At 39.4% G+C, this 28,000-nt stretch overlaps 1 protein-coding gene across 1 annotated transcript; it reads right to left on the minus strand.

Moving 5' to 3' along the window:
- Positions 1 to 644: 644 nt before the first annotated feature.
- Positions 645 to 27,919, minus strand: LOC130881348 (zinc finger protein OZF-like). The gene is made up of 4 exons (XM_057780943.1): positions 27,791 to 27,919; positions 3,875 to 4,001; positions 3,466 to 3,523; positions 645 to 2,004 (listed from the first exon to the last, which is right to left on the minus strand). The coding sequence occupies exons 1-4, from the start codon at positions 27,917 to 27,919 to the stop codon at positions 714 to 716; spliced, it is 1,605 nt and encodes a 534-aa protein (XP_057636926.1). The 3' UTR covers positions 645 to 713.
- Between the last annotated feature and the right edge of the window lie 81 nt (positions 27,920 to 28,000).

Below are 28,000 nucleotides of genomic sequence, written 5' to 3' on the forward strand. Positions count from 1 at the left end.
CAAGCTGAAGCATTGAAACTTTTCCTGTAAAGTTTACATGCAAAAACCTTCTTTCCTATTTGAACCCTTTCCCGGATGTTCAGCTGACTGGAGTGGGTAAATGCTTTTCCACAATGAGTACATGCATAGCATTTCTCTTCAGTATGATCCCTTTCATGAACCTTACATGAACAGAAATTGGTGAAGGGCTTTACACAATGCTTACATGAGTAAGGGTTCCCTAAAGTGTGACTTCATTCTTGTCTGTTATGACTACTTTTGGTCACTTAAGGCTTTTCTCGTATGTTTACATGCTCAAGACTTTTCTCCTGTGTGAATCTTTTCATGAATGTTCAGGTGATGGGAGCAGGTTAACACTTTTCCCACAATGCTTTAATGTATAAGAATTCTCTTTAATGTGAACTTGTTTCATGAGTCTGACAAGAACTGAAATTGGTAAAGGGTTTTTTACAATGCCTACATGAATAAGGTTTAACTGCAGTGTGACTTCTTCTATGTCAGTAACAACTACTAGAGTTGTTGAATGATTTTCCAAAATGCTTACATACATAAGGATTTTTTTTAGTGTGAGTTATTTCATAGATGTTCAGATGACAAAGCCAGAAAAAGATTTTTCCACAATGTTTGCATGTATAAGTCTTCTGCTTCTCTGTAGTGTGGCTCCTTTCATGTCTGTTATACCTACTGGATTTGTTGAAGGCTTTTTACAATGCTCACGCATAAGGTTTCTCTGCAGTGTGTCTCCTTTCATGTCTGTCATGACTACTGGAATTGGTGAATGATTTTCCACAATGCTTACATTCATAAGGTTTATCTCCGGTGTGAATTCTTTCATGAATGTTTCGATAAGAAGAACTAGAAAAGTTTTTTCCACAATGCTTACATGCATAAGGTTTCTCTCCAGTGTGAATTCTTTCATGATTGTTTCGATGAGAAGAACGAGTGAATTTTTTCCCACAGTGTTTACAAGCATAAGGTTTCTCTGCACTGTGAATTCTTTCATGATCATTTCGATGACAAGAACGGCTGAAGGTTTTTCCACAATGCTTACAGGCATAAGGTTTCTCCGCAGTGTGGCTCCTTTCATGTCGTTTACGAAGACCAGGGTGGTTGAAGGCTTTTCCACAATGCTTACATGCATAAGGCTTTTTTCCAGTGTGAATTATTTCATGCATATTCAGATTACTGGAAGAAGAAAAGGCTTTTCCACAATGCCTGCATGTATAAGGCTTCTCTCCAGTGTGAATTCTTTCATGAATGTTTCGATAAAAACTACTGGTAAAATTTTTTCCACAATGCTTGCAGGCATAATGCCTTTGTCCAATGCTTTCATTACTGTTATGATGACTGAATTCGGTGAAGGCTTTTCCAAAATGTATAGAAGCATCTGGCTTCTCTCCTGTGTAAGTTGCTTTATGTTTCTCAAAACATGTTGCATATTTAAATGTTTTGCCACATTGACTAAAAATGTACCTTTTCTCTTCAATATGACATTTTTCGTAGTTGGTAAGGTCACTGGAATCAATGACGGATTCTTCACAGAGACTACATACAAATTGTTTTACTTCATCATTGTGGCCATGTGTGTATCTCATTAAAACATTCTCACTGAGTTTATCTACAGTATGAGTTCTCTCCTGAGGCTGATCAAAACAGAGACTACTACAGGCTTCATTACATTGTTGATTTTTACAGGGATTCTCTTTAGGATAAGTTTCAAGTCCCTGAAGTAATTCAGAATAACTGATATCTTTCCGATGTTTCTGGTGTATAAAAGCTTTTGCCACAGCTCCCTTATACAGGGGTGGTTTCCCTATAGTTTTTTCTCTGTGATACACATATAAGGATAAATGACTAATAATGTTTCTTACACGCAATGGAGTCTCATGAGCTCTTAATCTGGAAGGCGTGTCTTTATTGATCATACTGTCTGGAATAGGTTGCTGGTTTTTATTGCACTCAGCATGACATTCATATCCATGGTCATTCTCTATCCCCTGAAATCTGAAAAAAAAAAAAAAAAAAAAAAAAAAAGGAGAGAAAAGCAATACTGTAGCCGAGAGAAATATTGGAGGCTGGTCTGTATGGAACACAATAATACTATCTCAGAGGGAATAAAATAATAGTATCAATATCAAGGACAATATGTATAGCATGGAAAGACCCTGCCATATGTTATATGTAAAGAAGTAGAGTACTGACTTTATTTACTTCTCTAAGAATTATGAAGGAGCTGTATCACAGTCTTGGAGGTTAACAACAATTCTCTATCTTTGAGCAAACCAGATTTAACAACAAAGATTAATGTGAAGAGCTCACAATTCTGATACACTTGATATGAAGGATTTCTTGCACTTTCTGTGTTCCACAAATGTTTTTGGCAAAGGTGTTGTATAAAAACATAACTCAGAAACACAGATATATAAAACAATTAAGAAGTATAAAAGGAGTGGACAGGAAGGAAAAAGTCCTGGTGTTTGTAGACAAAATAACAAGCATATGAAGTGGAGAAACACTCCAGCATGTCAGCATTCTAAATAGTCACCCAGTGTGGGTTAGTTAGTTACCAACTACACCCATCTGTGGTCATAGGTGGATAGGTACAGTAAATTGAAAAATAACTAAATCACATTGGTCTGGAAACAAAACCTGTGGGAGCATTTTCACATTCCTGATTAAGGAGGACTTACTACTGTGCTGGATAGTGTGACAATGGGAGGAGATCAGGCTCTATGTATGAAATACATCTACTAGTTTGTTTAGATCTATTTGATACAAACTACAACCCACATTTGGGAAGGATTTAGACAGCAGAAAATGGCTTCAACAAACTGACATTTAGACATTTCTCTGGCAGCTTTGTCTTGATCACTGTATGAGGTGGAGTGGCCCAGTTCACTGTGGGTGGTATCCCCCTAGAGATGTGGTCCAAGATTGAATAAGGCAGGTAGCTGATTGACAGATGAAGATCACTCCAGTAAACAGGATTTCTCCATCACTTCTGCTCAGTGACTGCTTCAAAATTCCTGTCATGCTTGAGTTCCTACCCTGTCTTTTTATTATGAAGGGACTGTGACAAGGAAGTGTAAAACTGTCTTCCACCCAAGAGTTCATTTTTTTGGTAACAGCAAAAGGAAGCAAACATAGCACAGTACTGATGCTCAAAGCCTCAAGTATAAACAGAAAGTAAAAACCTTTTGCATGTGAATGGAATGGATGTTTTGTGTAATAAACTAGTGAAAACACTTTTCCCAGGCTCAGTCTCACATGACATATTTGCAATATTAATAGATTACACGCATGAAATACACAAATATTGAATGTCATAATTCAATGCTCCATTAAAGAAATTTGTGTAGACTCATTTTTCACTTAGGTATATTTGGAGCACTTGCATGTTCTCAGTTGTTCCTGGAGTCCCAAATGTACAATATAAATAATTTTCTACTGAACATAATAAATTACCCCATATTTCTGCTGACATCTTTAGAGTCCTCTTCAATATTTTCTTCTAGTGCTTTTTCTAGAACAAAATCCAGAGAATACATCATAACCCATTCATATTCAACATAAAAATTATTACAATGTAATTCTTATGATATGGGTATACACACTAAATTCACCACATTTTTCACTTCAGGAATTCAATACTAGCATGACATGCATAAGCAGGACATGTTGCATGGAGCTAGCCACTTGTGCATCCCAGTCGCCAGTTCAGTCCTCACCGCCTACCTAAGTTCTGCCCTGTCAATACGCCAAGGCACTTTCTTTACTTAGTAATGGTAATCACAGCACACAGAGGGGACGCCCACATCAAGGACACAGTTGTTCAGTGACTGAATAAGCAATGGGAGCACATAGTACTTTTTACCTATAAAGAACAGGTTCAAAAACGTTTCCTTCATCACATCTCTGTAGAGCTTCTTTTGACTAGAATCCAACACAGCCCACTCTTCTGAGGTGAAGTTCACTGCCACATCCTCAAATTTTACTGGCTCCTATGAGTACATACATTAATTAGGATGGTTAATTTTCACTGACAGACTGACAGGATAATCATCTTGTATATTTTCTGAAGAAACCTCCGAATTATTATATCAATAGGATTTACTGAAGAATATCATGGAGGAGCTGGAGAGATGGCTCAGAGGTTAAGAGCATTGCCTGCTCTTCCAAAGGTCCTGAGTTCAATTCCCAGCAACCACATAGTGGCTCACAACCATCTGTAATGGGGTCTGGTGCCCTCTTATGGCCTGCAGGCATACACACAGACAGAATATTGTATACATAATAAATATTTTTTAAAAAAAAGAATATCATGGGATGCTATCTTGATTACTTGATGACCCACTGTCTCAATAATACTAATATTTATTATTGGTATTATATATTATATATTATAAATAATACTATTTACTAGTGTGTCACTCACTAGCAGCTTCACACTTCTGAATTTTACGAACTGGACTCTTGAATTGTGATTTGAAATAAACTGCTTCTGCCTTAAGTCACTTTTCTCATAATAATCTGTGACAGCCAGAGGAAAAGCCTGATATAAGGAATAGCAAGGCAGGAAATCCAAGCAGAGATAGAGGGGGAAAGAAGGCAGAATCAGAGAGATGTCACAAAGATGCTGAAGGAGAAAGACGCCAAAACTTTTCCAGAAAGCCACAGCTTCATGGCAATACATAGATTAATAGAAATGGATTAATTTAAAATGTAGAGTTAGCTAATAGGAAGGCTGAGATAATCAACCAAAGAGTACATAACTAACATTAAGCCTCAGAGTGGTTATTTCTTAAGCAGCTGTAGGAACTTGTAAGCAGGATCTGGTGGGTGGAGAGAAACTGTTCTGGGGGACCAGAGGAATGGAGAATATTTGTAGCTATATAATGGTGGCCAATGTTTGTCCACATACATCTACATAAAGCCAAAGAACGCTTTAATAGAGGGCTTCTAGACCCACAAAAACAGGAGTCAAATGGAGCTTCTTGGTAGGCACATTTTTTTTTCAGAGAGTCTCTGCTTGCTGGTGGCTAGCAGAGACACTGCTTCTTTATGACAGGGAATCCTGGATCATGCTCGGGTCAGGAATGGCTCTGGCTCTTTCGGGAGGTCCTGGTGAGGAGCATTTATGGGGTTTGTGAGACGCTTGCAGCAAGTTGTTTGCTGGAGCTGTGGTGGTGAACATAGTTTGCAGAGCTAGTGGTAAATGTACCTTCACCATACTGAAAGGCTGAGAGAGGGGAGTCAGCATCCAGGGCATCAGCAACCGTACTGCTCACCATATAAGAAAACAAAACAATACAAAACACTCCTGCTGTGGAAGCTCCTTCTTCTCCTTCAGCCAATAACCTTTAAGATACCAGCAGACACGGGTGTGGTCTCATACTATAAATGCAGCTGTAAAGCCTGTGCTTGCTTTCCTGCTTCCAGCTATTGCTTCTAGCTGTAAGACTCTGTACCTGTTCCCCATTTATGCAGAGGACTGTGATCTAGGACAATGATCTGTAAGTCTCCCCTAAATAAATAACCCTTTATTATTCATAATTTTGAACTAGTGTGGGATTATTTTGTGATTTCCACCAACAAATGACACCAAACACAGGCCAAGTGCATCCACATAAAACCCAAAAGAGCTTGGGAATAGAGTTAAGGCATGGTTTCTTAATAGCAGCAATTTCTCCAGTGGGCTCTATTTGCTAGAGGCAAATGTGTCCGATTTAAGAGAGGCCTCCTGACTCAGCTTTAGCCTGAAAATTTTGCAGCACTTTTAAGAGGTTCTGCCAGGAAACACTTAAATGGTGTTGATTAAAAGGTGACCACATGCTTTCTGGTGATGTCAGGGACCTTGAAATGTCATAGAGTTGTGGCAATAAACAAGACTCAAGCTGGTACCTTCTCCATGAGGCTGGAATCTCAGAAAGCTAAGGAATGGGCTGGTTCCAGTTGTTAATGCCACGGCTTAAATATTACCCATATCACTTAATAAATTAGAGACTCATGTAATCAGAAAAAGATATATAGTAAAGATAGATTCAAAGATGAAGAAAACCTCTAAATGGTTTACTCTGTGTTTAAAACTATATGTAGGCTTGGGAGAGGAAAGGAAAAAGGATAAAGTCCTTAAAATGAAATAAGAAAAAAGAGGTATTGGGTGGTGGTGGCACACACCTTTAATCCCCGGCAGATGCAGGCAGATCTCTGTGAGTTCGAGGCCAGCCTGGTCTACAGAGTTAGTTACAGGACAGGCTCCAAAGCTACAAAGAAACACTGTGTTGAAAAAAACAAAACAAAACAAACAAAAACACCCTATCAGAGACCATTTATAATTATACAAAACAGCAATGTTGAAAACTTGGAACCATCATTTTACTTTTGCAGGATCCCATAGAAAAAACATCACCCTCATGACAACAAGAAGCAATTCTAGAAAGCAACATCCCCTCTCCCAACAGTTTGTCCACATGGTTAAAGACACGATTTAGGGATTGATTATTACTCCCATACAGTTGGGGGTTGAAATGGAAATTATGTATATAGGCCAAGAGATAACTAAAAAAAGGGAAGATAGGATGGTATAATAGGTTATTTAGTGTGTACTTACTGACACTAATAATAATAGTAATAATAGTGAGTAATAGAGTAAATACATGTGAGCTATTATTTATATACAATTTACACTGGTATAGTTTCTTGTATATTGATACAACTTCAAATTATATTTGTTAGTTCTTTTTACAATATTTGTACACCTATGCAAAGTTATTTTGTGATATTGTATGCATGTACATTTCTACCCCTCTTTAAGATTTTCTGTATATTGATACAATTTTAGGATATATTTATCCTATTACATTATATATTTCTACCTCTGATTAAGATATTTATATACTGTTTACATTTGATATCATTGTCCTCCTTACTGCACAATTGTTTAAAGATTTTTAATATTCTGACATGAAGTCTTAACCTTTAAGTTATATAGTTATTAAGTATTATTGATCACTAGTCATTCATGTTTGTTATCCTTTTAGTCAGACTAATTCGGTTCTTTAGATACATAAAGATTCTATTCAGCATAGATAGGTAACCTTCAACCACTTCAAAGATCTGCAGAATATGGCATGTAAATAACTGAGGATTCTGATGATATGAGACATGATTGCTCCTGGCAGCACTGATCTATCCCCAAGAGAGTGTTTAGCACCAAAGACACTCAAATTGTCTTCATTTTGGCACAATTGGTCTTTGGGCAAGGAACTGACCATGCCTCGACCACAGACAAACTGCACAATGTCCACACTGAAGAAGCAGGTTACAAAAAAAAAAAAAAAATACTGTCAGGTCAGCGAGGTCCCTGGCCAACAAGGGGCCCTGATCCTTTACCAGAAGATCCATCAGAGGGGTGAGTGTGTTCCTGACCCATGGCAGAAGTCCGGGAAATGGAGCACAGACATTCCTCGACCCCCTAAACTTCCTGGTCATTCTGCAGGGGCTACTCTCCCCTGCTACTGCCTCTCTCTTCCTATCCCATCCCACTTGGCACCCAGGCATCCCCGCCCTTCTTCCTCCCTTCCTCAGGGCCATAAGATCCCCCAGCTCAGCCTGTTTGGGCACTGGGATGGGTTGGTGAGTGCAACTACACAGGAGTTACTTTGTTTCAATAGCCTGCCGGAAGCAAGGTAGACCTTTTGTCAGCAAGGTCCCTGGCCAGCAAGACAACCTGATCCTGTACCAGAAGTTCCATAGGAGAGCATTTGAAGGAAGAGATGGGCAGGCGACAATGCAAGAATTCCTCCAACAATCTGAAAAACAACATGAAAATACAAGAACCCAGTGATCTTACAACAGGAGGACTTGAACACCCTAATCTAGAAGAAGTAGAAAAAATTAATATTATGAAAGCGATAGAGTCCCTTAAACAGGATGTAAAAAACTCCCTTAAAGAAATGGATGAGAAAAATAACAAAAAGTTTGAAGAAATGAGTAAATCCATAAAAGATACCCTAGGAAACCAAGAAAAAACAATCAAACAGATAATGGAAACAGTTCAAGACTTGAAAACTGAAATGGAGGCAATGAAGAAAACACAAACTGAGGGCCGGCTGGATATAGAAAATCTAGGTAAACGAACAGAGACTACAAGAACAAGCATAACCAACAGAATACAAGAGATAGAAGAAAGAATCTCAGATGCTGAAGACACTATAGAGAAAATAAACGCACTGATCAAAGAAAACAACAAATCCAACAAATTCTCATCACAAAACATTCAGGAAATCTGGGACACAATAAAAAGACCAAACCTAATAATAATAGGGGTAGAAGAAGGAGAATTACAGCTCAAAGGCCCAGAAAATATATTCAACAAATTTGTAGAAGAAAACTTTCCCAACCTAAAGAAAGATATTCCTATGAAGGTTCAAGAAGCATACACAAACCAAATAGACTGGATCAAAAAAAAAAATCACCTCGCCATATGATAATCAAAACACAAAGCGTACAGAATAAAGAAAGAATATTAGGTGCTGCAAAGGAAAAAGGTCAAGTAACTTATAAAGGTAAACCTATCAGACTTACACCTGACTTCTCTAATGGAAACCATGAAAGCCAGAAGGTCCTGAATAGATGTACTGCAGAAACTAAGAGACCATGGATGCAAGCCCCGAGTATTATACCCAGCAAAGCTTTCGTTCATTATCAATGGAGAAAACAAAATATTCCAGGATAAAAACAAAGTTAAGCAATACGTAGTCACAAATCCAGCCTTACAGAAACTAATAGAAGGAAAATCACAACCCAAGGAATCCAACATTGCCCACAATTCAGAAGTCTAGCGACCCTTCACCAGCATAACTCAAAGAAGGGAAACACACAAACTCTACTACCAAAAAAAAATTAATAGTAATAATAACCAGAGTTAACAACCACTGGTCATTAATATCACTTAATATCAATGAACTCAATTCACTTATAAAAAGGCACAGGCTAAGAGATTGGATACAAAAACAGGATCCAACATTCTGCTGTTTACAAGAAACACACCTCAACCACAAAGACAGACATCTACTCAGAGTAAAGGGTTGGGAAAAGGTTTACAAGCAAATGGTCCTAAGAAACAAGTGGGTGTGGCCATACTAATTTCTAACAAAATTGACTTCAAACTAAAATAAATCAGAAGAGATGGAGATGGACATTTTATACTCATAACAGGAACAATTCATCAGGATGAAGTCTTAATCCTGAATATCTATGCTCCTAATATAACAGCACCCACTTATGTAAAAGAAACATTACAAGGTCAATCAGACAGAAACCAAACAGAGAAATAAGAGAATAATGGAGGTAATGAATCAAATGGACTTAACAGACATCTATAGAACATTCTACCCAAATAGGAAAAAATATATCTTCTTTTCTACAGCTCATGGAACCGTCTTGAAAATTAACCACATACTCAGTAACAAAGCAAACTTCCATAGATACAAAATAATATTAGTAAGCACCTGTGTCTTATCAGATCACCATGAAATAAAGTTAGAATTTAACAATAATTCTACCCCCAGAAAGCCTACAAACTCGTGGAAGCTGAACAGTCAACTACTGAACCACCCCTGGGTCAGGGAAGAAATAAAGAAAGAAATTAAAGTCTTCCTGTAATTCAATGAAAATAAAGACACAACATACCCAAACCTATGGGACACCATGAACGCAATGCTAAGAGGAAAGTTCATAGCACTAAGTACCCACATTAAAAAAAACGGAGAGAGCTCGCATTAAAAACTTAATAGCGCAGCTGAAAGCTCTAGAAAAAAAAAGAAGCAGACTCACCCAGGAGGAGTAGAAGACTGGAAATAATCAAAACTGAGGGCTGAAATCAACAAAATAGAAACACAGAAAACAATCCAAAGAATCAATGAAACAAAGAGCTGGTTCTTTGAGAAAGTCAACAAGATTGACAAACCTTTACCCAAACTAATCAAAAGGCAGAGAGAAAACATGCAAATTAACAAGATCAGAAATGAAAAGGGGGACATAACCACAGACACTAAGGAAATTCAGAGAATTATTAGGTCTTACTACAAAAGCTTATATGCCACAAAATTGGAAAATGTAAAAGAAATGGACTTGTTTTTAGATAAGTACCATTTACCAAAATTAAACCAAGACCAGGTAAACAATTTAAATAGACCTATAAGTCGTGAGGAAATAGAAGCTGTCATAAAAAACATCCCAACCAAAAAAAGCCCCAGACCTGATGGTTTTAATGCAGAATTTTATCAGAACTTCCAAGAAGAGCTGATACCTATAATCCTTAATGTGTTTCACATAATAGAACAAGAAGAGTCATTGCCAAACTCCTTTTACAAAGCTACAGTCACCCTGATTCCAAAATCACACAAAGACCCAACCCAGAAAGAGAATTACAGACCAATCTCACTCATGAACATCGATGCAAAAATTCTCAATAAAATTCTGGCAAACAGAATCCAAGAACACATTAAAAAAATATCCATTACGATCAAGTAGGGTTCATCCCTGAGATGCAGGGCTGGTTCAACATACGAAAATCTATCAATATAATCCATCATATAAATAAACTGAAAGAAAAAACCATATGATCATTTCATTAGATGCGGAAAAAGCATTTGACAAAATTCAACACTCCTTTATGATAAAGGTTTTGGAGAGGTTAGGGAACAAGGATCACACCTAAATATAATAAAAGCAATATATAGCAAGCCAACAGCTAATATCAAATTAATTGGAGAGAAACTCAAAGCCATTCCATTAAAATCAGGAACAAGACAAGGCTGTTCACTCTCACCATATCTCTTCAACATAGTTCTTGAAGTTCTAGCAATAGTAATAAGACAACATAAAGAGACCAAGGGGATTCAAATCGGAAAGGAAGAAGTCAAACATTCGTTATTTGCAGATGATATGATAGTGTACATTAGTGACCCCCAAACCTCTACCAAAGAACTCCTACAGCTGATAAATAACTTCAGTGAAGTGGCAGGTTACAAGATCAACTCAAAAAAAAAAAAAAAAAAGCAGTAGCCCTCCTATACACGAAAGATAGAGAAGCAGAGAGGGAATTCAGAGAAACTTCACCTTTTACGAGAGCCACAAATTGCATAAAGTATCTTGGGGTAACTCTAACCAAGGAAGTGAAAGATCTATTTGACAAGAACTTTAAGTCTTTGAAGAAAGAAATTGAAGAGGACACCAGAAAATGGAAAGACCTTCCATGCTCTTGGATGGGTAGGATCAACATAGTAAATATGGCAGTTCTACCAAAGGCAATCTATAAATTCAAGGCAATCCCCATTAAAATCCCAACAAAATTCTTCAAAGACCTTGAGAGAACAACAATCAACTTTATATGGAAAACAAAAAACCCAGGATAGCAAAAACAATCTTATACAATAAAGGAACTTCTGTAGGCATTACCATCCCTGACTTCAAATTCTACTATAGAACTACAGTGATAAAAACAGCTTGGTACTGGCACAAAAACAGAGAAGTTGACCAATGGAATTGAATAGAAGACCCAGATATTAACCTACAAACCTATGAACACCTGATTTTAGACAAAGGAGTTAAAAGTATAAAATGAAGAAAGCATCTTCAACAAATTGTGCTGGCAGGACTGGATGTCAACCTGTAGAAGAATGAAAATAGATCCATATCTATCACCATGCATAAAACTCATGTCCAAATGGATTAAAGACATCAATATCAGTCTGAATACAATGAATCTGATAGAAGAGAAAGTGGGAGGTAGTCTACAACATATGGGCACAGGAGATCACTTCCTACGTATAACCCCAGTAGCATGGACAATAAGGGCAACGTTGAATAAATGGGACCTCCTAAAACTGAGAAGCTTTTGTAAAGCAAAGGACACTATCGTTAAGACAAAAAGGCAACAAAACATACTGACTGGGAGAAGATCTTCACCAACCCCACAACAGACAAAGGTCTGATCTCCAAAATATATAAAGAACTCAAGAAACTACACTTTAAAATCCTAATTAAGCCAATTAAAAATTAGGGTACTGAACTGAACAGAAAATTCTCAACAGAAGAAGTTCAAATGGCCAAAAGACACTGAAGGTCATGCTTAACCTCCTTAGCGATCAGGGAAATGCAAATCAAAACAACATTGAGATATACCATCTGACACCTGTCAGAATGGCTAAAATCAAAAACACCATGATCGCCTTTGCTGGAGAGGATGAGGTGTAAGGGGCACACTAATCCATTGCTGGTGGGAAAGCAATCTTTTGCAACCACTTTGGAAATCAGTGTGGTGGTTTTCTCAGGAAATTCGGGATCAACCTACCTCAGAATCCAGCAATACCACTCCTGGGAATATACCCAAGAAATGCCCTACCATACTACAAAAGCATCTGTTCAACTATGTTCATAGCAGCATTATTTGTAATAGCCAGAACCCGGAAACAACCTATATGCCCCTCAATGGAAGAATGGATAAAGAAAGTGTGGAATATATACGCATTAGAGTACTACTTAGTGGTTAAAAAAAATGACATCTTGAGTTTTGCATGCAAATGTATGGAAATAGAAAACACTATCCTGAGTGAGGTAATCCAGAATCAAAGAGATGAATATGGTAGGTACTCACTCATTAGTGGATTCTGGCCATAAATAAAGGACTTTGAGCCTATAATTAATGATCCTAGAGAAGCTAAATAAGAAGGTGAACCCAAAGAAAAACATGTAGTTATCATCCTGGATATTGGAAGTAGACAAGATTGCAAGGCAAAAAGTGAGAGCTTGGGGGTGGGGGTAAAGGGAGATGAGGAGAGAGAAGTGAAAAGGGGAGGATGGGGAGAGCTTGGGGGAATGGGATGGTTGGGATGGAAGAAGGGTAGATATGGGAACAGGGAAGTATATATCTTAATTAAGGGAGCCATTTTACTTCTTTTTTTTCTCATTTTTTTTATTCTTTTTTAATTAAAATTTCCAACTGCTCCCCGTTTCCCATTTCCCTCCCCCTCCTCCCACATATTGCCCCCTCCCCCACTCTCCTCCCCCTATCCCCACTCCTCTTCTCCTCCCCCCAGTCCATTCCCCCTCCCTCTCGATACTGAAGAGCAGTCCAAATTCCCTGCCCTACAGGAAGACCAAGGTCCTCCCACTTCTATCTAGGTCCAGGAAGGTGAGCATCCAAACAGGCTAAGCTCCCACAAAGCCAGTTCATGTATTAGGATCGAAACCTAGTGCCATTGTCCTTGGCTTCTCATCAGCCTTCATTGTCCGCCATGTTCAGAGAGTCCAGTTTCAACCCATGCTTATTCAGTCCCAGTCCAGCTGGCCTTGGAGAGCTAAGGGAGCCATTTTAAAGTTGGCAAGAGACTGGACTCTAGAGGGGTTCCCAGGTGTCGAAGGAGATGTCCCCAGCTTGTTCCTTGAGCAGCTGAGGAGAGGGCGCTTGAACTGGCCCTATCCTATAGCCGCACTAATGAATATCTTGCATATCACCATAGAACCTTCATCTGGCAATGGATGGAGATAGAGAGAGAGACCCACATTGGAGCACTGGACTGAGCTCCCAAGGTCCAAATGAGGAGCAGAAGGAGATAGAACATGAGCAAGGAAGTCAGGACCACGAGGGGCGCGCCCACCCACTGTGACGGTGGGGCTGATCTAATGGGAATTCACCAAGGCCAGCTGGACTGGGACTGATGTAGTATGCGATCAAACTGGACTCTCTGAACGTGGCTAACAAGGAGGGTTGACTGAGATGCCAAGGATAATGGCACTGGGTTTTGATTCTACTTCATGTATTGGTTTTGTGCGAACTTAGTCTGTTTGAATCCTCACCTTCCTAGACCTGGATGGAACGGGGAGAACCCTGGACTTCTCACAGGGCAGGGAACCCTGACTGCTCTTTGGACTAGGGAGGGAAAGGGAGAGGAAATGGGAGGAAGGGGGAGAGAAATGGGAGGAGGGAGGTGATGAAAATTTGTAACAATAATATAAAAATAGTAATAATAAAATACTGTCAAATCTTGTCAAGACAGGGTTAAACGGTTTTGAAAATTTTCCTGCCTCTGAAAATGATGTCAGTTACGCTAAGTCTTAGCAAAAGTTGGTGGCTTCAGCACTGCAAATGAGACTTTGGGTGATTGCTAAGGCAACCAATTGTCTCTGTCATGTACTGCACATTTTGGAAGCTGCTTGATTGCACTTCCTGCCTACTCCAGTAATATTATCTCCCTTTTCAAGCCTTCAATGAGGTTGAAGATTAGACAGACATAGTTACTACCCTCTTATGACTAGTCAAGCCATTTCCAATACAAGATTAGACTCCTTAGGATAAAATGTTTATTAAAACATTTAGCATATGTTCGTAGCTTAATATTGTTTACTCTGGATATCTGATCCTCATGCATATGGTTTTGTATTGGATTTGGAACTCTCCTATTTAAACACAAGGAAGAGGTGTTGTATGAGCTCCTTCTGCTCCTTCAGCCAATAGACTTTAAGATACCAGCCAACATGGGTGTGGTCTCTTGTACTATAAATGCAGCTGTAAAGTGTGCACTTGCCCTCTTGCTTCCAACTATTGCTTCTGGCTGCTAGATTCTATTCCTGTTTCCCGTTTTTGCAGAGGACTATCATCTAGGACAGTGATCTGTAAGTCATCCCTAAATAAATAACCCTTTATTATTCATAATTCTAAACTAGTGTGGGATTATTTTGTGACTTCCACCAATACACTACTTTTCAGAAAAGGAATTCAGATACACAATAGGACAAATTCAGACATAAAAGACCTCTAAACGAGACACAGTGTGTTTAAAAAATTTTGCACAGGCTTGGGAGAGAGAGAAAAAAAGAGTATAAGCAGGTATAAAATGAGAGAGTCTTAAAAAATAAAATAAAGGCTTTAAAGAGACAGTAAAAATAATATAAAAGAAATAAGTCACATAAAAATTGAAAATACACAGAGAGACTGGACTGTGCATATTACTGTGTTTACTTTTAATTTTTTATTGCAAAGAGACATTTGATTCTCAGGACTGCTAGGCTAAGCCAAGATATATATGTTTAAGGTATCTTGACTTCAAAATTTGAGTTTAAGGATATGTTACTTTGATAAACAGGTTTTCTGTTTCCACAGATGATGAGCACCTGTAGGCCAACGTGGTTTGATGGAACATGACTCCCACCAAAAAGCTTCCTTTTTACTTCAACAGAAAAGAGGAGATGATATGGGATTCCCCTTTGTATGCTGTGAATACATTTTTATTAAAATTAGTTAATAATGGGCTACTCTGGCCTTTGGCAGGGTAGAATATAGCAAGGCAGGAAATCCAAGAAGAGATAGAGGAGGAAAGAAGGTGAAGTCAGGGAGATACCATGTAGCTGCTGAAGGACTTAGAAGCTAGAACCTTACTGATAAGTCACAGCCTTGTGGACAGATATAGCTTACTAGAAATGGGTTAATTCAAGATCTAAGCTAGCTATACATATACCTGACCATTTCGGTGCTATAATTCCCATAGTTTCTGTGTGAGTATTTGGGTCTTTGTGTCCAGGAAACAAAGTGCAGTCTGTTTACAATAAGGAATACATTAAAGGGATTTAGAGATGGCTCAGTGGTTAACAGCACTGACTGTTCTACAGGTCGAGTTCAATTTCTAGCATGCACATGATGGCTCATAATTATCTATAATAGAATCTGAAGAAAAACAACTAAACACACTGAACCAAAGCTGAATGAGTCATTTAGTAGATGATCCAAGGACCGAAATACTAAAGACTACATTACAGACATAGATCAATAAGAACTGTGTCTGTAACTAGAAGGAAGGAAACAAAAGAAAATGAAATTATGAGTCAGGTGTGCTGGGAGTGTAAGGACTAGATAAAATTAAAATAAGTTCATTGTATTTAGGAAATTCCCTATAATAAACATATAATTGAGATTTGTTAGGTTTTTTTAATGACAAAACAATAAAACAGGTATACTGGACTAGGATATAGGTAAACAGATGAAAATTTGCAATGCATGCCCGAAGATCTCATACTTGAAGGTAGAAGAGTGGAAAAACTGAATACTTCCCCACCATGCTGGGAGTTTAACCTCCTGCAATTAGGAAGAAAATCAGTGTGAACTTGCTTCAAAAGTAGGAAAGACAAACTACTTCACTTGTCATACATTTCTCCACACACTATAGCAGATACATGCACTCATGGTCATTGCTGCTCTGGTCCCAGTAGCTAGAAGAAAATCAGCCTGGATGTTTGTCACCTGCTGCTGCTGCTGCTAATGAAGATGTGGCTCATGTACACATTAGATTCCCACTTAGTAAGGAAGAATCTGAAATGAAATCAGCAGAGAAATTGACTTAACTAGACATGTAACTCTAAAGAGCCAGTTTAATCAATGTAAGGATTGGTGGTTCAAGACTTTACTACCAACAAGCCAGGGACATCTTCAGGAACAAGCCTGAGCCAGTGAGCGCCCCTAGACCAGGCTGAAGGCAGGACCTCTACAGGAGCAGGTAAAGGGAGTGACCACCAAGGAAACAGACTTATGCCAGAGACCTCTGCAGGACCAGGTAAGAGTCAAGGACCTCCAAGGGACCAGGCCTGAGCCAGCAACCACCTCCAGAGCAGGCCTGAGTCAGAAACCTCTGTGGGAGCAGCCCCAAGCAAGCAATCTCCTTAGGAGAAGGCCCAAACAACCTCTGGGAACAGCGAATAATCTCTGGGTGACTGTGAAGGGTCTAGACACAAGAATGATAATAAAGAAATACAAATATATACACCAAAGATTAGAATATAGAAGCTTAGAATATAGCAAGAAAGACATATAAAGCTGTAATCCTAAGTAAACTACCAACAACTTTCTCATCAGATCAACAACTTTCTCATCAGATCGACAACTTTCTCAGCAGATCAAGGATCAATCATTCACAGGGAGCTATTTTCTCAGATGCTTAGGAAGCCTCCATCAGCTTAGGTAATTTTACAACTAGCTGTTCTACTTGCAAGGCCAGAGCTTCTCCCCGCAAACTATGAGTAGTGTCCTGGTCATCCTTGATAAACTACAGATGTGAACTGAGTTAACTTTTAGGAGACAGAGATACATGATGTCTGGGTTAGGAATGATCTCTATTATGGGAAACTGGTGCCATCAAAGGGGACGCATGGGACTCCGGTACACACTGCCTGGAGGTACCCGGAGAGACAGTGGACAAGTACAAACACTGGTTGAATTACTGAGCTCTGATAATGGAGGTGGTAAAAGCATGGCAGTCAGTATGAGTTTTACCTTGATATAGTGTGAAAAGCTATCCGCTATCTAAGTTCTCAGCCTAAGAACCAATTAATTCTAATTTATTAACCTTCTAGTATTACTAGAAGTCCCTTTTCTGATGAATTGCTTTTGTTTGTCTGTTTGTTTTTCTTTTTTGAGACAAGGTTTCTCTGTAGCTTTGGTGCCTGTCCTGGAACTAGCTCTTGTAGACAAGACTGGGATTGAACTCACAGAGATCCGCCTGCCTCTGCCTCCAGAGTGCTGGGATTAAAGACTTGCGCCACCACTGCCCGGCTTTTGACTAACTGCAAAAGACATCTGTATCCTTGCGTTTAGTGCTTTCTCTGTAATCTCCTCTGAAACATACTTCAGGGTAGCTGCCTAGTTACCAATTGACGTTAAAACTCACTCCCCTCTTTAGGGTCTCCCTTGACTACTAACTCAGGGCAAGGTTGTAAAAATTCATTTGTCCAGACCTAATGTTTGGTGCCCTTAGTATAAAAGGTCAGTTCAGAAACTAGTCTATGCCACAGTGTCAGAAGCCTGAACTGTCTGTGGTCTCAGTTAGCTGATAAGCTTCTTTGCCCTGTGGTGTTTTATTTTTTATTTGTAAGTTTCCTCCTGGTATTCCTGAAATCTGGTTTCTGTAATAAAGTTTACTTCAGGTTTACTAGACTTGGTGGTGTTCTCATCTTTGCAGGAAAACACTGAACCCAACAACTGGAACCTGTAGCCCCGACTGCACCATGAGGATGAACCATCTGAGCCTTGAATCCACTGACACCTGGAAGAGTGATCACCACATACATGGCTACAACAACAGTCAGAGGAAACGATGGGAAGACAGGGTAAGAACACACTCCACAACACAAAGAGCATCACGACATAAACAAAAAATAGTGGCTATAAAACAGAAAGACCTGAACACCCAAATATAGATGAAGAAGGAGAAAATGACCTAAAAAATAAATTTCAGAGAATATTTGAGGCCCTTAAAGAGAAAATAAAATATTCCCTCAAAGAAATGGAGAAAAAGACAAGCAAAAATCACAAGAAATCCACAAACCCCTTAAGGAAAACCAAGAAAAAGCAACCAAACTGGTGAAAGAAACAGTTCTAGACTTGAAAAATGAAACGGAGACAATAAAGAAAGCACAAACCAAGGGAATTCTGGAAATGAAAAATATGAGAAAATGATCAGCAACCACAAATGCAAGCACAACAGCAGAACACAGGGGATGGAAGAGAGAATTTCAAGTGCTGAAGATACAAAAGAGGAAATAGATTTATCGGTCAAAGAAAACATTAAATAACAAAAGTTTAACACAAAACATCCAGCAAATATGGGATAGCATAAAAAAATCCAATTCAGAATAACAGAGATAGGAGAAGTCCAACTCAAAAGCACAGACAATTTTTCAACAAAATCATAAAAGGAAACTTTGCCAACCTAAAGAAAGTTATGCATAGGAAGACACAAGACGCTTGCAGAACACCAAACAGACTGGATCAAAAAAGAAAAGTCCTTACCGTACATAATATTCAAAACACTAAACAGAATAAAGACTTTACTTCCAGAATGCCTGAGGCAGAGGAAAGTTAGCTCTGAGTTCAAGGCTAGCCTGGTCAACACAATGAGTTCCAGGACTACAGTGTGAAACCCTGTCCCCCAAAAGCAAACAAATAAAACAAGGAAAGAAATAATGAATTAAAACTAAAATGAAAGTCAACATAATTACACACATAAGAATAATAAATACATCATAAATATAATCCACACTCAAGATAACTTTCAAATAATAAAACATTTTTTCATTACTTAGAGAGCACATATATCCTTCCCTCAGATGAACATTCTAAAGATTCCCGACTGGATAGAAATTACATTCTCTGCAAAAATCAACTTTCTGAGGTTAACAGAACGAGAGGAAATATTAGTACTTTTCACAGGTGCTGCAACACTGTAAATGACTTGTTTATAGAATTGACACTTTAACCCTTCTGTTTAAAACAGCCTACAGCAAACAAAGAAGCAGCAACAGAAATGCAATGCCAATTTGATTCCACTGTCCATGGCATTTGACATACTGCAAATTTTGAAAATTCTATTTTGGGTCTCACTGCAAACAAGTAAAATGTGAAGCAGATTTAAATGTCTCCCTTTCTTCAGACCCGTAAACTTGAAAAATTGCAGTCAGGAGAAAAGAAAAAAATCTCCTACAATATTGTTTTTAAAGGGAGGGAGAAGGTGGGGAGGGCAATGAAAAAATCATGGAGGTTGTCCTGGAATTCACAGAGATCCTCCTCCCTCTGCCTCCCTAGTGCTGGGATTAAAGGCTTGTGCCATCACTGCCCGGCTCTTAAACAGTCCCGCCGATCTTTTCACATTTTGCAGCTTTCCAAAATTCTAATTGGAGCAAAAAAAAAAAAAAAAAAAAAAAAAAAAAAAAAAAAAAAGCGGCAAACAAATAAAACATAAAGCAAACTTAAATTTCTTACTTCGGAGAGATAATTTTGAAAAACTGCAGTCAGACGAACAAGAAAAAAAATCTCCGACAAATCATCAGAAAAAAAGAAACATGCAAAATCTTTGCCGGATATGGTGATAGGGTGTTAGACACAGCTCTGTGGCAAACTTCATTCACAAGGGGAGGCATGGGGATCAATTCTGAGGCAGACTAGATGAGGGAGGGGAGTGAAGGAGAGAGGAAAGAACTCCAGTGTGCTAACCCAAAAAACTAAATCAGCCCAAACACAGGCACGAGAGGAAAATGAAACTCTGAAAAACGCACGACCATACACAGTACAGCCTCGACTCAGCATCACCAATCCGCCAGTGCAGCAAAATCTTTTTGGATGCATGTCCAGCATGGATGCACCCAAGAAGGCTGGCGATTGAGGGGGAACCAGCTTCTCCAGGACTGAAAAGCTGGAGACTAGGGGCCCATGGCTGCCTGTGGGCTGCACAATTCAAGAGCATTGGCATAGGTATTGCTGGGACAGAATACCGCCTTCCACTGGACTGTATAGCACCAGGGGAAAATCTCACTGCAGGAGCCACAAAGAAGCTACTGTCCCAAACTCGCCAGGCAGGATTCCAGGAGCCCAAAGCGCACTCACCATTTCGTACTTCTGGTGGGTCTCAGTTTCCTGCCCACAGGCCTGCACTCAGCAGAACACACTGAAGCTGAAAACGAGTCCTAACAAGGATTTCCTCTGCTAGGCCATACTTTAAAAATGTTTTCCCGGAAGCACGCTATGACTATCCACGCTACTCATTGGACAGTTCATTCCATTTAGTGAAGCTGTCCCTGATTGGCGAGTTCTACTCACTCCGCCCCTTCAGCCTAAAGTATCTAAAACGTTTAGGAAATGGCAGTTTCAAACATTGGTTGCGAGCAGGCTTGAGGAACACAGACTTTTAAGAATTTAAAGCCATTCGGTGAGCCGGGTGGTGGTGGCATACGCGTTTAATCCCAGCACACGGGAAGCAGAGGCAGGCAGATCTCTGTGAGTTCGAGGTCAACCTGGTCTACAAGAGCTAATTCCAGGACAGGCTCCAAAACAAAGCAACACAGAGAAACCCTGTCTCACAAAACCAAAAAAAAAAAAAAAAAAAAAAAAAAAAAAAAAAAAAAAGAAAGATTTTTTTTTAAGGCCGGGCGGTGGTGGCGCACGCCTTTAATCCCACCACTCGGGAGGCAGAGGCAGGCGGATCTATGTGAGTTCGAGACCAGCCTGGTCTATAAGAGCTAGTTCCAGGACAGGCTCCAAAACCACAGAGAAACCCTGTCTCGAAAAACCAAAAAAAAAAAAAAAAAAAAAAAAAAAAGAAGAAGAAGAAGATTTTTTTTTTAACAGAAATAAACAGTAACATTCACCAATTCTTTCTTCAGATGGATATCCTGGGGTGTTGAGATAATTCAGCCATTTAAAGCTAGACTCACAACTAAATTGCATCTCTGAACATGACCATCACAGATGTTCTTCATATGACAGTGACTGTTTTAATGAATCTTTGTCATAATGTGACTGTCCTCACAGCTAAAGAACCCCCATATTGGTGAGTTCAAAAATGTTCCCTTGAAGAGGATGATCACGTCTGGAGGGATGGAGAAAGGTAGAAACTTCTCAGCTTCTCACTATGTGTCAGTCCACAGATGAATATCTGCTGAGAAAGTCTGTCTCCCAAGACAACCTACTGCCAGAAGCCCTGTGACTTCTTCAGAGGACAGTCCTGAGAATAACATGAATAAGTTCTCCTTTGGGGAAGGCCTGGGAGAATTTAACCCATTTTTGGCAAGGGTGATGGACAGTTTGCTGTATATTTGGGCCATGACCCCAGGAGCATCTATGCTACCTGCTCACCTTGCTTTCCTTCCACAAACCATACTGCTGGCTGCCTCGAGCTTCACTTTCTTAGAGCCCAATAGATGAGATGGCTGTTGCATTTGGAAAAACTTTCCCCTGATGACTCTCTGGATGAATCAAGGGGATGTTGTTAAAATGTACAGTGGACCTGATACAGCTGCTAAAGTCTTTGATGTTTCAGGTCTAACTGTGAATTCAGGATTTCCAAGAACAGGATGTTGACTGTCCAGTGACCCTGTGACTAGATTGAAAGAGCCACAATAGGCCAGGTGGTGGTGGCACACGCCTTTAATCCCAACACTCGGGAGGCGGAGGCAGAAGGACCTCTGTGAGTTCGAGGCCAGCCTGGTCTACAAGAGCTAGTTCCAGGACAGGAACCAAAAGCTACGGAGAAACCCTGTCTAGAAAATCGAAAAAAAAAAAAAAAAAAGAGCCACAATAGTTCAAGACATTACAAATTTGTATAATTGTCCTGAAAAGAAGGATCCTAACCACAAGAGTCTAAGAGAAATGTAATAAAATTTAGATGATATCAAGAGTTAATGAGAACAGTCTATGAATGGTAAAAATGAAGCAAGATCACAGAAACTCAGATGCCCTCATTTCTAATAACTGTGTCAATAATGTAGGACTCAACAGTGCAGAAAGCTGAGAAGTCAGGGACTTGAGAACAAGAGATAAGCAATGCCAACTATGAAAATTAAGTTTCTAAGTTATGTAATCTACATGATGATAGGGGAAAACCTGGTATATCCTCCAAAGGAGATACAGAAGTATAGAACATAGAACAAAGTGATTTAGCCTTGGCTGATGAGTTGATTGTAAGAGTTTAGATTTCACTCAGCTAAATATTAACCACCAAAGCTAAATTTCTCTTTTGCTTTGCATCACAGTGTAACCACAAAGTCTGCCGACTGGGCACACTGTTCTACCTGTAGATGTGCCTAGTTAGAAAACGTCCTTTGTTGCTTGCTTTACTGCTCATGCTTGTGATATTAAAGTTACAAATCAAGTAGGTAAAGATTACCAGTGGGGAAGATGGGGCATAAAAAGAGAAGGAAATAAGGGAACAAACTGGCAATTATTTTTATTATTATTTGAAACCTAAGGAAACAAATATGAATGCAAAACTGTTCATGCAAACTATTGAAACCATGAATAAAAATGGCTCACGCCATCCGCGACCACAGCCACTTGTTTGCAACAGATGGTCACAGTTTTCTTTGTTTCACGAAATCACACATCCATTCCAGGTCATGGGACCCATTAGGAGCAAGGCTCCTAGCAGCCTGTGTCTCTTGGGCAAATGATTTCCAAAAGGAGAGACTGCTTAGCAGGCTTTCCTATAAGGAGTTGGTACAATGTCCTCATTGCAAAGCCCGCCCCATCAGCCCTATGAAGGATCTCTGCTTTCTTTCTCCCATCGCACACCTTCCCTACATAGCAGCAAGTAGGTGCCACTTGAGAATGAGCTCTTTGTCTTCTGAGTTCAGACTCCACTCTCCTTCCTGCTTTTTGTCTTCTGTACCCTGAAATCTTATACTAGTAAAAATGCTATATTTGTCTCCAAAGAAGTTCAACCTGTAAAATGGTTAATTCCTGATTAAATATTCCTTCATGCAATTTCTTCTACTTGGAGATGCCTAGAGCAAAACAAGCAAACTACAATGCAATTCCAAGCCCTTCACTCGCCTCACAGAGCTCCCAAAGGGCAAACCTGGGAACGCTTTTCAAATATCCCGGTTTTGCCACAGAATTGGTAGTGAAAAGAAGTCTGATTTAAAACTCTTTTCCTCTGTGACTGGGAATTGTGACAATTGTGACACCCTCTTACAGAGTAAACTATTTGATCAGTGATAAACATGATCCTTTTTAATGGACAGAACATAAACAGAGTGATCAAATTTGCTTGGGCGATCCAGCCTAACACCCAAGCATTTGTTTACCTTATGCAGTGCATGGCTTAGGGTTCAAAAGTAAGGGAGATATAAAGTCATAAAGGTGCTGACAGGAAAACTCTATAGCAGCACAGACATAGCTCTTAAGGAGTCTACCAACAGAGTGCACACTCACGGCCGTTCACACCTGTGGGAGCCCACAGGAGTGAATCCATTCCACCTTAGCTGAAAGTGAAAGGGTTCAGAGCTCTTCCAGCTCCTTCAAGGTTATACAATAGAAAGTTTTGACCTAAGGTGTGGCTACTGGATGTTTTGCCTAGATAAAAAGATATTTCGTTCTAAGGTGGGGTTACTTGATGTTCAGAGATGTTAGGAGGTAATTACCCTTATTTGTTCTCTGTACCATGGTAAAGAAGTCTTTCACCTTCCCCCGCATTTGAATTGGGTTATATAAGGGAGATGAGAAATAAATTTGGGCAGATCACAATATTCACTGGATGCCTTCCTGACTCTACCTACCTGCTGTCTCTTGTTTATCTTTTTCTTCAACCTCACCCTCCCTCAAAGTACTGACAAACACGTAAACAAGTGGAGTGGAACACCAAGAGACACCACAGTCTAGAGCAAGTGTCACCAACCTAGAAGAACTACAAATTCTGAGGTGGCACAGGTTCCAGGTGCCTTTTCACCACAGTCAGAAAGTGGCCGGGGACCCAGTTGTTTCCCTGGTACAGAACCTTGTGCACAGCTTTGGGAAGTGTGAAACCAATATTGGAATCTAGGGCACACCTCTCTGCACATGGCCTGAGGGATATCCAGGCAGCAGCCCCACAACAGCTGCAATGTCCCAAACAGAACACACAAGTCCAGAAGCCCTGGACACACTCGTGCTTTCCTGCTTCTGAAGGATAAGGTGTCCTCCTGTGAGTCTAAAATCAGCAGGAAACAATGTACTACAGGTCCAACACCACACACCTCAGCATCTACACAGGACTCAAACTCAATGGCAATGGTGAGGTTTTCTGAATATCCAAGCAGCTCAGTGGGTGTTTAATGATGGGAAGTAACAGTATCTCTGAATGATGAAAGACATGCAAGGTTTAGATATTCCAGATTCAAGATCCTTAGGAGGAAACCAACAAGGGTGGAATGGGGTAAACATATTTGAATCTTTTTCACTTTAGGCTTCAACCTATCCATTTCCTTTCTTGGTTTGTAGGTTTAATTTTTTTGAATCCGCTTTTCTCTATTATTGTAGCACTGACTGTGATGAATGAAGCTCAGGTGGACTAAATATCTCAGTCTCTCAGCTGCCACTGACCAATGGCCAGGCAGGATAAGGCTAAGCAGAGAAACCAAACATAAGAAGCAAAGAAGGGCAGAGTCAGAGGAGATGACAGCCAGCAGCCAACCAAGTTCAACATGTAGAAATTGAGGTAAAAAGCCAAGAGCCACATGACAAAACATAGAAACATGGGTCAATTCAAATGTAAGAGTTACCTAGTAATAAGTCTGAGCTATTGACTAAGGATTTATAATTCATATAAGCCTCAGAGTGGTTATTTTGGAATGGGCAGTCTGGACAAGAAACTTCTTTCTACATTCATTCATAGAACCTCCTGAAGTTTCCAATTTTTCTGGCTCAATTCCCCTGTGAGTGCTGTGATCCTCGCAAGCTTTAGGGGCTGAAAGGTTCATGTCAATAATAATTTCCTTACTGATGATGTGCATAATCACTGCCTAAGAGGGAGCACAAGATTCCATATTTTATCAGTTTCAAGAGGAGATTTTCATTTTCAGTCTTAGTAGTTGACTTGAATCCCTGCATTGTAAATAGCCAAATTTAATAAATTTAAAAATATTACATTTATATAAAAGTGACCTAATTATGTTAATTTATTTTCTATGAGAAGACATAGGCTACCAGAAATGTCATTGACCTTGTTAACTAATTGAGACACAGAGCTTTCATAAGTGGTGTTGTGATGATCTGCTGCATTATAAAAACAAGAAAAAAAATAGCTAGAGACAGTATATTAGGAATGTGTGAACAAAGAAAGAATATGGAGAAACTATCTGATGGTGGAACAAATGAAAAGGGAGTTTTGGGTTTTTAACATTGAATACCAATAGCATTTGAAGGAAAATAAAACCAGAACATGGAAAATAATGTAATTCCTCACAGATTAATATAAACGACTATAAATGGATCAATATAAAGCAAATCTTTACATTATACTTGGGGTGCTTTTGATTGCATTACCCAGTATATTAATTCACCTTACACAGGAATTCTTTGGATGACAAACTGATGAACCTTCCTGACTACATTGTGACATCAGGAGATATTATGTTGTATTATTAAAAATTAAGTTTCAATTTATTGTAATAGCTGAGTTGTTCTCTGTTTCTAGGATCCTGACCTTCCAGAACCCATGACCTTGACTTGTTTGTGAGAATACCCTTTCTATCCATGGCTCTCCCTGAAACTCCCTAGAGCCTCCCTGATCACATGGTGACCACATGATTTTTTTTTAGGTTTTTCCTCTCTCTCTCTCTCTCTCTCTCTCTCTCTCTCTCTCTCTCTCTCTCTCTCTCTCCTTCCTCTCTCTTTCTTTCTCTTTCTTTCTTTCTTTCTTTCTTTCTTTCTTTCTTTCTTTCTTTCTTTCTTAAGATAGGGTTTCTCTGTGGCTTTGGAGCCTGTCCTGGAACTATCTCCTGTAGAGCAAACTGGCCTCGAACTCACAGAGATCCACCTGCCTCTGCCTCCCGAGTGCTGGGATTAAAGGTATTACCCACCACCACCCAGCAATGTTTTTCTGTATTTCTTTATTACCCCATTGCCTATCTTTTGCAAACCTACTTTATAACTTCTCCTAATTTTATCCCTTAAAAGGGGCCCAAGTAATGCATGTGGGTTTGTTCCCTCTAACCTCAGTTAGGAGGCAATCACTGGCTCCAAAGATTGACCTCAATAAAAAAAATCAATCTTGCTTCAAATTTGGCTCAAATTGTGGTGATGATCTCATTTTCACTGGTGGGGAGGACAAAGTCTGTCTAAAGCCTAAGTTATCATTTGTCCCTTTCAAATTCTAGGTTAGCTTGTTATGTTTTATACTAGTCATTTGAATCATTAGATTTCTCATAGAATCATTTAATGTATTATCAATCATCTTTTATCAAAATTATTTACAAATACCATTATTGCAATTATTGTTAGTGTTATTACAAATATTGTTTTCTTGTTCTTATTACACCTGCTGCTGTCAAGGCCAATTTAGACTCTAGTCCTTGAGTCATTGGGTATTTACAATTAATCCCTATCTCCTTTAGAATTTTAACAGTGATTTGTCTAATGAAATGTGTCAGGGTCTATATTGACCATGTTACTCCTTGTGGGAAGATTGATGGCATTTCTCCCCCCATCTTGACTCTCCTCCACTATGCAAAATGTACATTGCTTAGTTCCAACCAGATTCTTCCTTCTCATAGTCTCTCTGATCTGCAGAACAGGAGACTACCAGAGTCAGAGATATTTCACTGTGTCCTGTAATCCCATGGAGCTCAGTTAACCTGGAGATAGGACCCAAAATATTATTCTTCTGTCCACACTGGTTCAGGGTCCCAAACATGAGTCTTAAGCATTACAATGGATAGGTGATACAGTAGTGAGGAAATCCTGCTTTAAAATGTAGCTGTTGAGGCTACAGTGAGGGTGCAGTGCTTAAGAGTCCTTATTGCTCTTACAGAAGACATGGATTTTATATCCTGAAACTACTTGGTGGCTCTTAATCATCAATAAATTCAATTCCAAGTGATCTGGTACCCCTTTCTCACTTCCACAGCAAACAATCATGATGGTTATACAAACGTGCAGACAAAAGATTCTGTCATACAAAATAAGATTCATTCATCTAAAGCATTTCAAATTTTCAGCTGAATTTTATTATTTGTTTGTTTATTGTTGTTCTACAGAGTTTTATGTTTAATTAGTCCAAGGTTTTGGAGGGACTTCAAGGCAATTATAAAGCTGTCTAATGGCTTGAAAGGTTCAGGTGGAGGTCCTCAGGCTGACTGGTACAAAGACAAAGCCACAGCCTCTTGGATGGCAAGGACAACTCCAAGTTGTTCTTGAGTGTGAAACACTTAAGGACATAGTCACCCAGAGATGGCCTGGGCATGCCAGTCTGCTTGGGTCTGGCTATGTCACTCTAGGGAAGTAGGTCAGGTTGTTGCCCATCTTCTTGATGAGCTTCACCTCCTCCTCCAGGAGGTGGTTATCCAAGATGTCACAGAAATGAGAATCTTTGCAGGCAGAATCCAGTGAATGGAGATACATTAGGGTTTAGTGAGTTTCTTCTCCTGGGTCAAGGCAGGTTTCATGGCTTCTTGAGTTTTACTTCACTCACCATGAGCAGCC

This window comes from Chionomys nivalis, chromosome 1, assembly GCF_950005125.1.
Source record: "Chionomys nivalis chromosome 1, mChiNiv1.1, whole genome shotgun sequence".
In the NCBI taxonomy this organism is placed as follows: Eukaryota; Metazoa; Chordata; class Mammalia; order Rodentia; family Cricetidae; genus Chionomys; species Chionomys nivalis.